Raw genomic sequence first — 12,009 nt, 5'->3', positions numbered from 1 at the left:
ATCAGTAATTTAGTGGATCATGACTCCATTTATATAATCATGATCCATGATACATCCCTAATGGGATGTATGATTTACCAGGTTTTAATATTATTTAACAAAGAATTTCACTTTTACTCACACCCTTTTCCCTTTCCTAATTGTTTACTTGTAATATGGAGGTGTTCACCTTTGTGAGCACTGTCTGATGAGATCAGACAATACTTTGACTATAGAATTGCAGCCTTGCAGCGCTGGGGTCCTGGGTTCAAATCCCACCAATGACAAAAAATGAGTTTGTATGTTCTCCCTGTGTTTGCGTGGGTTTCCTCCAGGTTGTCCGGTTTCCTCCCACACTCCAAAGACATCCTGATAGGGAATTTAGATTGTCAGCCCCAATGAGAACAGTGCAAATAATGTCTGTAAAGCGCTGTGGAATTAATGACAGTATATAAGCGAGTAAAATAAATAAATAAGCTGGAAAATAATTAGTAAGGTCCATTTGTTTCCTATTATCCTTTGTGAAGAATTCCAAAGTTATCACCACATAAAGTGACACACGTCAGATTTGAAAAATGGGACCTGATTAGGAACAGAAAACTGGCTGCGGAGTGAGAAGGAACCTGTGAAAAAAAAAAAAATTCTATGTTACATCCCCAACAACAACCTATGTATAAGGGGAGAACTCCAACACTAAAATGGAGTTGCACTCATTTATGGTGGAGCCATTGGAGCTACTATGAGTCCTAACCAGAAGAGTAGAGAAAGTATTAGTGCCCCCATTTCAGGAGAGATTGTGCAGGAATCTGAACTCCTTAGGATGACAACATAATGGAATTTATGACGTGGAGTGAATCCATGAAACCAGGGCTGGAGCCAACACATCTCCTGCAGGCGGGAATAAATGTATATTACAGCCATCAGCCACGCACAGCTTAGAGATATATCATGGCACAGGTGTAATTTTTTTTATGTAGTTTATCACAATCCTGTATGAAGTTAGTTGGTTTTAAAATAAAGTGTAAAGTCAGGATAAAGGGAAACTCTGCTGTTATTGTACAGAAATTCACACTTGGCCTCACTGCACATTTAATGTTGTCGATCATAAAAGTGAAGTTTGGCCAGAAAGACTGGACCTGGTCTTGTAGGTACCATATGAGCACATTCAGCGGCACAGAAGGGAGAGAAGGTAGATTCATCCAATAAGATATCAGGGATCTAGGAAGGAACAGCATCATTACCCTCCACTTTCTCTTACAGGCCCATCAGAATATTTTTCTTCAAGTGATTTTCTAACTTGTCAGCACATTCTACGTACGCTGTCATCTGGGCAGGTAACGGTCAGCATCTTCTAATTCCAGGGGGTAGGTGGATCTTTCAGATTGTAAGTTCCATAGAAAAGAGCTTTCACAATTTCCCCAAGTAATTAGAACATTTTTCATATGGAGGCGAATGTTATGCTCTAGTGGCAAAATGGCGATCACACGATTGTGATATGGCCAGACTACATCACCGATAAAGCAGCCACAGCCGGTGACTGAGAATAATCTGTGACTTCTCTGCATTTAGTGGTCACTACTCACCTGTGTAGTCATATGTAGGAATCTCCTCTTTACACCGCTCATCACCCCTCACATATGTCTCTGTAGTATTAATATGGGTCAGATCTTCACCCTGAAACAAATATTGTAAAAGTCACAGACTGATGGAGAAGTCACATCTATGATCAGCTCTAATCCTGTCATCTCCACGGTCCTCATTACACAAATATAAAACATATAATACTGGTGGATAAAACAAGACTGAACACAAGACCTTCACAGCCGTCTACACATCATAGGGGAGATCTCATGACACCTTCTCTCCATCTACCTGATGATCCTGAGGAACATTAGGATCTTCTTGTTTACAGTCCTGTGGAAGAAGAGGACGGGGACATCTCTCTGGTGTTGTCCTCTTACTGGATAGATCTGGAGGAAACACATACAGGGACTGAATTCATTCTTTACATGCAGATAATTATAGGCCGTGTGTATTTAGTCCTGTCTATTACCTGGTGATGTGAGGGGCTGGGGAACCTCCATCATGACGCCCTTGTACAGATCTTTGTGTCCTTCTAAATACTCCCACTCCTCCTTGGAGAAATAGACAGCGACATCCTGACACCTTATAGGAACCTGACACATACAATGATACCGTCATCCCCCCAATCCCTTAATAGTGTTACTGTATAATGTCCCAGCATTCCCAGCAGTGTCACCTCTCCAGTCAGCAGCTCAATCATCTTATAGGTGAGTTCTACGATCTTCTGGTCATTGATGTCCTCAGGTATCAGGGGGTGAGGTGGAGGCCCTGTGATTGGGCTCAGGGGTCTTCCCCATCCCTCAGACACAGGGTCCTGACAGCGCTCACTAGAGGTCTTCTTCACTACTGTGTAATCCTGGTTATGGAGAGACACATTAATAAATCTCCCTCCAGACATTTCCAGAGTCCTCACCTCTCCAGTTCTGTCCATCTGTTATTCCCATAGATAAGAATGATGTAATGAGACGTCATCAGAATCTCTCACCTCTCCAGTAAGCCGGAAGATGATCTCTAGGGTGAGGTGTAATATCCTCTCCGCCATCTTGTCTCTGTCCATATCCATCCTTGATGGGTGATTCACAAAAATTCTGTCAATATAGAAGATGTCCACTGAGAGGATCTGATATTGTAGTGACCTAAATAGGAAGACAATGAGACGATGGAACATCATAAAGAATTCCGTGTAATAATACAATTACTGGACACAATAAGGGAAATATATCAGGAGATAGAAGGTGCAGATGTTGTATTCTCTAGTCTTGTATGGATTTGAACATAAGTTGAATTGCAGAAAAAGACATCTCCTCCATGCTCCCAATCACTGGTTAATTTGACCACTGCTTAGCCAACTGATTAGCTGTAGAAATCTGAAGTACACAGGAAATACAGAGACTGGTGGGGGACCCAAGCAGCAATGGTATTCTTATTAGTTTACAACATTCTGCTTTTTACCCTGTCATGTACTAATGAAACCTATATATTTTAGGCCACAGACAACAAGCAGTTTCTTCCTTGGAGTCTGTAGCTGAATACGTTTCTCATAGACTCATCTTCCATAACGCTAATTATCGTCTCATTTACTGACACTGGAATCGGCATTAGCAATACTGCAGGAGATATTCATTACACGTGACATGAGAAATAACTACTTCATGAGGAGGACGAAATCTTCTACTATAACTCCAGAAACATATTTGGCCAGAGTCCTTCACTGACTACATCACCACTAGTCATCTATATGAAAGTTTTCCATCTTTCCCAGGCTGTAATCTTTTTATCAAATTAGATCTCATGTATAAAAGTTTGCTTGTAAGAACACCAACACAGGAGTGATTTGAAGCTAATGTCTCCATGTACGGCGTTTTTTTTTTCTGGATAGGTCATAGAAAATATTAAAAATCTCTGAAGTTAATAGCCTCCCTCCTTCCCTCTGTCATTTGCAATCTGAGCTGACACTCTTAGGTGGAGGATTGTACAAATTACACTGGTCAACAAATTGTAACTTTTTTTCTGTTTCCTGTTTTAAAATATGTTGTCTATGTATTTTGAGGAGCTGATTTCAGAAATGTAAATCAGAATTTCTGTAGCATGTACCATTCCCGAGACAGTTTAAGTTTATGATTCTAATGATAAGGACAGTACATAAATTGGCACTTATATTAAACTTTTTATTTCAGAAGCGTATTTTTTGTAGAAATAACCAATAAAAATTCATAATATGGACTCTCTTTATTATAATATACAGCACTAAGTCCTGTCCAATCATGCATTGCATTAGTTGTGCACTCTCAGGCACGTCCAGACACAACTGTCAGACTTTGGTCTATTTCCAAGTAGCATTATATAATAACAGCAGTAACGACGCTGTAATCTTCATGAGTTTCTTCTGTTTTGAGAAAATTTCATAAAGGAGCAAAACTGTTTAATAAGTAAGGAGTTGTAGAATGTCGTGTCAATGTCGCAATAGTAGTGATCTCTTTTGTTATACATGTGGAGATTATACCCTTAAAGCCCAGAAAAGGAGTATAACTGCAGTTGTTAAGAAGGCATAGGAGTTATATTTTGGATGCTAAATTGGTGACCAAGACAGAGCAAGGGCTACTCATATATGCTGCTCATCTTGCGCTACGAGTTTGAGGTCTTGGCTGAAGGGTGTGCGACCATAGATGCCGTTTGTCATTCCAATGATCGGCAGGGAGCAGAAGGACCATATAACCGATTGTTACTTCTGCACGATGAATGTATCTGGCTTTTCCTCCTAAGAACAGGAGGTCTATTGAATATCCCAACCTTGCTTCTGCAATTTGACCAGTGGCGCACGATGAAAGTCTGCCAGTTCCAAAACCACCGCCGGTGTGGAGAATAGAAGAGGGCGATGAAATGATGGTTGATTCATTAGAGATGGAACCTGCTGCTGATTCAGATTTCGAACCATCAATATCAACTGCTCCACGTTTAATATCTCAAGCAAGACTCAACGATCTGGTCAGAGATTTGGGTTTATCAAAGAGTCAGGCAGAACTACTTGGATCAAGGTTGCAAGGGTGGCATCTGTTGCAGCCAGGTACAGAAATTTCAGTATTTTGCAGTCATCATGAAGATTTAACCAAATATTTCAGTCAACCTGACTGTCTCACTTTTTGCAGTGATATTACTGGATTGTTTTCTGTCCTTGGAGTTGACCATGACCCAAGGGAATGGCGACTGTTCATTGATTCATTGGCCTTAAGTTTGAAGGCTGTCTTGCTACACAATGGCAATGTCTACTCTTCGATACCTATCGGACATGTCGATCAGTATGAAGGAGACCTATGAGAATATGCAGATGCACATTCAATACTCAAGGTACAAATGGAATATATGTGGTGATCTCAAGGTAGTTGCAATTTTATTAGGTTTACAGATGGGATACACTAAGTACTGTTGTTTCCTTTGGGAATGGGACAGTCGCGCAGGAGACTCTCATTATATCAGGAAGGACTGGCCACTACGCAATAAATTTATTCCAGGGCAGAAGAATGTTAAACACGAACCATTGGTAGATGAAAAGATGATATTCCTTCCACCTTTGCACATCAAACTGGGATTAATGAAGAACTTTGTCAAAGCAATGAACAAGCAAACTGAAGTCTTTGCTTACTTGCGACAGAAGTTTCCATGCATCAGTGATGCCAAGATAAAAGAGGGTGTTTTCATTGGCCCACAAATCCGAGAGCTAGTAAATGATAGTAAGGCTAAGTGCCCACGATGCAGAAATGCTGCATATTTTTTCCACATCTCCCTGGCAGGAAAAAAGCATGCGGATTTTACATGCGTTTTTCCTGCCAGGTAGAAGCGTTTGTTAAGCGTTTTTGCATGCATTTCTGCATGCGGGTTATCAAGCACTTTTCCAAGCGATTTTAGCATCACTTGGAAAAGTGCTTGACAACTTGATCACACTATATAAATCCATGCAACCGGCATGGATTTATATAGTGTGACCAAGTAATAGTTAAAAAAAAAAAAAAAGAATAAGAATGGTAAAAAATAAAAATTATACTTACCTTCCGATGGCCCCCGGTATCCTCAGCGATGCGACCGGTGTGTTGGGCAGCTCGCAATGGTCTAAAAGGACCTTCCATGAGCCGCCCAACACACCGTACGCATCGCTGAGGAGACCGGGGGCCACCGGAAGGCAAGTATAATCTTTATTTTTATTTTAAATTCTTTTTTTCACAGGTACTATGGGTCTGCTTGAAAAACGCATAGTGGGCATGCAGCCTTTCTTTGATGGTCTTCTGCATGGTGCAGAACATGTAGCATGGTCGGCCTTCAAGAATGTCGTTTTCAACTTGCCAAACTATGCTGAACAGCTTGAAAGTTTTCTTCAGGCTTACAAGTCAATGAAATGCAACATATCACTTAAAATACATTTCCTTCATTCACACATTGACTTTTTCCCAACAAACCTAGGCGCTGTAAGTGATGAACATGGTGAAAAGTTTCATCAAGACATTTCCCAGATGGAGAAACGGTACCAGGGGAGGTGGAGTCCCTCGATGCTGGGTGACTATTGTTGGAATCTTGCATGTGAATCATCGGACAGTGATTATAAAGAAAATCAATGGCAAAACATTTTTCAACTTGATCGCTGTTGCTGACTTTTGCATTCGGAATATCACATGCCACTACGAATTTGACAGTATTCAATGCATACATAATTGCATTTTTCTCAAAAATCTTACGTGATAGAGCAATTCTGAAGTTATTTCTCAGCATGACAATTCCGATAATATTCACCCAATTTCATGCCGGAAACAAAAACTTTGTTGAACAGTGTTACCTATAGTGTGAAGTGAACCAGCCTAATCAACATGCAGGCCGTCCCTTGTGAAGTAAGAGGATTAAAGTAAACACCTTACAAGATTTTCCAGTAAGACAAACAGCTGACAGTCTCCAATACTTAGACAAGAAACTAATACCAGTAAGAAATTGAATGTGGCCGAACAGTGAATCAGCTTAATTAACATGCAAGAGCTTCTTATAGGGAAAAGACTATGAGGATGTGTATTGTGCATAGACAAAGAGTGCAGATTAACCTATCTGTTCAGACAGGACAAGGTCTATCAAGGATAAAAGGGATATCTCACACTCTTTAGAAATAGCCATGGTCACCCAGCATACACATTCCTTTCATCAGCACAGCTTCAGCAGTCAGGATGTCTCCGAATGAAAATATAGAATATTGGAATATACATAAATCCAATATTAATGAGAAATACATTTCCAGCACATGGGCTAGCCAGAGAAAAGGATACATATTTTCTCATAACTGTAGCCCCTCTGCCAATGAGCCATAAATGCACAGTGGCCACATGACTGACAACGGCTATGCCATTTTTGGTCTCTAAGTAAAAATAAAATCCTGATGGAAAATATGGTGCCAATCTACAACTTCTGCGATCATCCAGAGAGGCGTTATCACATAAGTTGGGGATTCCATAAAATCATGAAGTGCTGAGACAAGCCCACATCCTGGCCCATGTATGAGAGATACACATCATGTATGCAGGAACCCCCGTTCACGAAACGGCCATTTGAAGTGCTCTCCTTCAGCTAAACTGAATCGTCTCTGCGATCGGTGTAGTAAGTTCTCTTGTTAATCCCTTTTATTTTCTGTAACTGTATATGCTGTAGGTACTGTGGGAGTATTTTATCTAGAGGCTTAATGACCGCGGTCACCGCTACGACCCGGCCTAGCCAATGCTAGCCCCTGTTTCAGCTAGATGTGTGTCCTCGGACACACATTCATACCAACATAGTAATGTAGGTTGAATAAAGACCTACAGTAGGTGCATCCAGTTCAACCTTCCTTATCTTTTTATACATCCTAAAATCTTGCTTGCTTTTGCGGCTGCTGCTTGACATTAAGTACTGCTGCTCAGCTTAATTACAGAATACCCAAGTCCTTTTCCTGCTCTGTAGTCCCAAGTATACTTCCATATAATGTATATGCAGCAATAGGATTACTCCGACCTAGTTGCATTACTCTACATTAAACCTCATCCGCCAAGTGTTAACCCATTCAGTCATCTTATCCAGATCATTCTGCAATATCATAATGTCAAGATCAGATTTTAATATTCTGCATAGTTTGATGTCGTCAGCAAAAACTGACACTTTACTCTCAATCCTATCCCCAAGGTCATTAATAAAGAGGTTAAAAAGAATCGGTCCTAGTACAGATCCCTGCGGCACCCCACTGCTGACTATATCCCAAAATGTAGTACATCCCTCTACACTGTGTTCCAAATTACTATGCAAATAATATTTTTTCAGATTTTCCCAAATTACCTATATGAAGTGCAGTCATTGTAATTTTCCAGTCAAATAACTATTAGAGCACAATTTAAAGGTTTTTGTACAAACTGCCTATGATAACAGTATATTTTTATAAAAATAAAAAACTCAAACTGCACTCAAAATGCATGTTCCAAATTATTATGCACAGCAGAGTTTTCAACCTTTTCATTTTAATAAAGAACAAAAAAATGGTCATTTTTGCAATTATAAGCATTAGCAGGTTATTACAAACTGAAATCAAACAGTTTTCACCTCAAAACTTTATTCTAGGTGATGTTACATTTGCACATAGGACCCCTTGTTGGAAAGGAGCTTCTGAACTCTCTCGTCCATTGAATTTGTCAGGTTTTGGATGGTTTCTGCTACAATTGTTTTGCATGAGGACAGAATACCCTCCCAGAGCTGTTGCTTAGATGTGAACTGCTTCCCGCCATCATAGACACTCCTTTTGATGATGCTCCAGAGGTTCTCAATGGGGTTAAGGTCAGTGGAGCATGGGGGCCACACCATAAGTTTGTCCCCTTTTATGGCCATAGCAGCCAGAGATGCAGATGTGTTATGTGCAGCATGAGATGGTGCATTATCATGCATGAAAATGATCTTGCTGCGGAATGCACGGTTCTTCTTCTTGAACCATGGCAGGAAGTGCTGTTTGAGAAACTCAACATACATTATGGAGTTCATCTTTACCCCTTCAGGGATCCTAAAGGGGCCGACAATCTCTTTCCCCATGATTCCAGCCCAAAACATTACTCCACCTCCTCTTTGTTGGCGCCGTAGCCGTGTTTGCATGGGGTGTCCATCAACCAGCCATCCTGCACTCCATCCATCTGGACCATCGAGCGTTGCACGGCACTCATCGGTGAACAAAACAGTTCGATGGTCCAGATCGATGGAGTGGGCATAAAAGGGGACAAACTTATGGTGTGGCCCCCATGCTCCCCTGACCTCTACCCCATTGAGAACCTCAGGAACATCATCAAAAGGAGTGTCTATGATGGCGGGAGGCAGTTCACATCTAAGCAACAGCTCTGGGAGGGTATTTTGTCCTCATGCAAAACAATTGTAGCAGAAACCATCCAAAACCTGACAAATTCAATGGACGAGAGAGTTCAGAAGCTCCTTTCGGACAAGGGGTCCTATGTGCAAATGTAACATCACCTAGAATAAAGTTTTGAGGTGAAAACTGTTTGATTTCAGTTTGTAATAACCTGCTAATGCTTATAATTTCAAAAATTACCATTTTTTTGCTCTTTATTAAAATGAAAAGGTTGAAAACTCTGCTGTGCATAATAATTTGGAACATGCATTTTGAGTGCAGTTTGAGTTTTTTTTTTTTTTTAAATATCCTGTTATCATAGGCAGTTTGTACAAAAACCTTTCAATTGTACTCTAATAGTTATTTGACTGGAAAATTACAATGACTGCAATTCATATAGGTAATTTGGGAAAATCTGAGAAAATATTATTTGCATAATAATTTGGAACACAGTGTGTTTGTCACACAGTCATGGCTTTCATCCAGCTAGGTTTCCGTAATACCCAGCACATCGTATTTTGTGACCGATATAAGAGTCTCCAGTTCGTTCATTTTGTTTGCGAGACTTCTTGCATTTGCCAGCAGACATTTATTATTATTAGCACATTTATTACATCTACTCAGCTCCCTACTATCCTTGCATATTCCAGCCCCTCCTAGATCCTCATTGACCCCTACTACCTCACTCCCATCTTGTCCGTGTGCCACAATACACGCTGCCGACCAGAGGCCATCAGATGAAGTCAGCGTACACGTGACTATAGGCGCATGGAAGTGACATCATGCGCTCCCGTCGCTTGCACGCTGAAGCCAGCAACCAGCTCCAGAAAAATATGCAGCGCGACAGAGTGAAGGTGAGTATAACGTGTTGTTTTTTTTAAAAAAACTGTGGGCCATGCACCACCCTACACGCGCGACTGTGGGCCGTGCATTATTCTACAATTATGAGTATAGGCTCCTGTGTGCATTACATTACATGTATGACTATGGGCTGTGCATTATACTATATGGAGGACCATGGGGAGTGCATTATACTGTATGGAGGACCATGGGGAGTGCATTATACTGTATGGAGGACCATGGGGAGTGCATTATACTGTATGGAGGACCATGGGGAGTGCATTGTACTTCTGCTATGGGGTCCCATGACTTCTAAGTTCGCATCTGGTAAGTATAAGGCTATGTGCCCACGATGCAGAAATGCTGCATATTTTTTCCGCTTCTCCCTGGCAGGAAAAACACATGCGGTTTTTACATGCGTTTTTCCTGCCAGGTAGAAGCGTTTGTCAAATGTTTTTGAATGCATTTCTGCATGCGGGTTATCGAGTGCTTTTCCAAGCGATTTTAGCATAACTTGGAAAAGTGCTTGACAACTTGTTCACACAACATAAATCCATGCAACCGACATGGATTAATAGTAGTGTGACCAAGTTAGTTAAAAAAAAAAGAATAAGAATGGTAAAAAATAAAAAAAAGATTATACTTTCCTTCCGATGTACTCCCGGTGTTTTCTCTGCTGCGTCCGGTGTCTTGGGTGGCTCGCGGTGGTGTGAAGGACCTGCGATGACATCATTGAGTCATGTGACAGGTCACATGACTCAATAACGTCATGGCAGGTCCTTCACAACAACGCGACCCATACAGCAGACCAGACGGAGGGGAGAAAACACCGGGAGGACATTGGAAGGTAAGTATAATCTTTATTTTTATTTTAAATTCTTTTTTTATTGGGTTCTATGGCACCTGGTTCTGGAGGAGAGTCTCCTCTCCTCCAGACCTGGGTACCATCCGCAGATTGAACCATGTGATATCCGCAAGTAGATGCAGTGATGCGGATATCAAGCAGTCCAATGCAAATCAATGGCGGCGATTACGCTGCGTGTTCACAAAATTAATGGACATGCTGCGTATTTTTCCGCAATGATAATCCGCAGCATGTGCACAGCACATGCAGATTATCATTGGGGACCATGGGCACGTATTACCAAGCGTTTTTTAAGCGTTTTCGCTGCGGAAATTCCGCGGCAAAAACGCTTGAAAAATGCATAGTGGGCACGCAGCCTTAGGCTGCGTGCCCACGACACGTTTTTGGTGCGTTTTTTGGTGCGGATTTGCAGCGCAGAAACGCTCCAGAAACGCATTGCATACCTTATCCCATGACTTCCTATGACATTCTGCAAGTTCTGTGCACATGGTCAGGATTTTTTCTGCGCGGATTTTACTCGCAGAAAAATTCCTGACATGACCAATTCTTGTGCGTTTCTGCATGCAGATTTGCCTATACAATGCATTGGAAAAAAGCATGGCAAAAACGCGTCAAAAACGCATGTAAAAACAGCATGCGTTTTTCTGCCAAGGAGATGCAGAAATGCTCAGGAAAATTTCTGCTTCATTTCCGCATCGTGGGCACTAAGCCTAAGGGTCCGTGCCAATGATGCGTTTTTCAAGCGTTTATGCTGCGGAATTTTTACACTGTGGGGGCATCATACATCCAGCATAAGGGGCAGAATGGGGGCATTACACTGTGTGGGAGCATCATACATCCTGCATAAGGGGCATAATGGGGGCATTACACTGTGTGGGGGCATCATACATCCTGCATAAGGGGCATAATGGGGGCATTACACTGTGTGGAGGCATCATACATCCTGCATAAGGGGCATAATGGGGGCATTACACTGTGGGGGGCATCATACATCCTGCATAAGGGGCATAATGGGGGCATCATACATAATGCATAAGGGGCATAATGGGGTCATTACACTGTGTGGGGGAACCATACATCCTGCATAAGGGGCATAATGGGGGCATTACACTGTGTGGGGGCATCATACATCCTGCATAAGGGGCATAATGGGGGCATTACACTGTGTGGGGGCATCATACATCCTGCATAAGGGGCATAATGGGGGCATTACACTATGTGGGGGGCATCATACATCCTGTATAAGGGGCATAATGGGGGCATTACACTGTGTGGGGGCATCATACATCCTGTATAAGGAGCATAATGGGGCATTACACTGTGGGGCCAGTAAAGGGGTCCTGTACTATGAGAACAATAC

The 12,009-nt window shown here is 41.7% G+C and overlaps 1 protein-coding gene across 1 annotated transcript in view; it reads right to left on the bottom strand.

Moving 5' to 3' along the window:
• Positions 1 to 12,009, bottom strand: part of LOC141191685 (uncharacterized) — a 103,581-nt gene that overhangs the window by 91,335 nt on the left and 237 nt on the right. Inside the window, exons 2-6 of the mRNA XM_073661627.1 lie at positions 2,549 to 2,699; positions 2,240 to 2,419; positions 2,033 to 2,156; positions 1,852 to 1,949; positions 1,563 to 1,653 (exon numbers count right to left, since the gene is read on the bottom strand). Coding sequence (XP_073517728.1) covers positions 1,563 to 1,653; positions 1,852 to 1,949; positions 2,033 to 2,156; positions 2,240 to 2,419; positions 2,549 to 2,699 — 644 coding nt within the window. The remainder of the gene's footprint in view (positions 1 to 1,562; positions 1,654 to 1,851; positions 1,950 to 2,032; positions 2,157 to 2,239; positions 2,420 to 2,548; positions 2,700 to 12,009) is intronic.

The sequence above is a fragment of the Phyllobates terribilis genome, unplaced genomic scaffold, assembly GCF_046119375.1.
Source record: "Phyllobates terribilis strain yellow unplaced genomic scaffold, ASM4611937v1 Scaffold_49__1_contigs__length_9717188, whole genome shotgun sequence".
Taxonomy (NCBI): domain Eukaryota; kingdom Metazoa; phylum Chordata; class Amphibia; order Anura; family Dendrobatidae; genus Phyllobates; species Phyllobates terribilis.
Note: the sequence above shows the minus strand (reverse complement) of the source record. Positions and strands in the feature narration are given on the sequence as shown.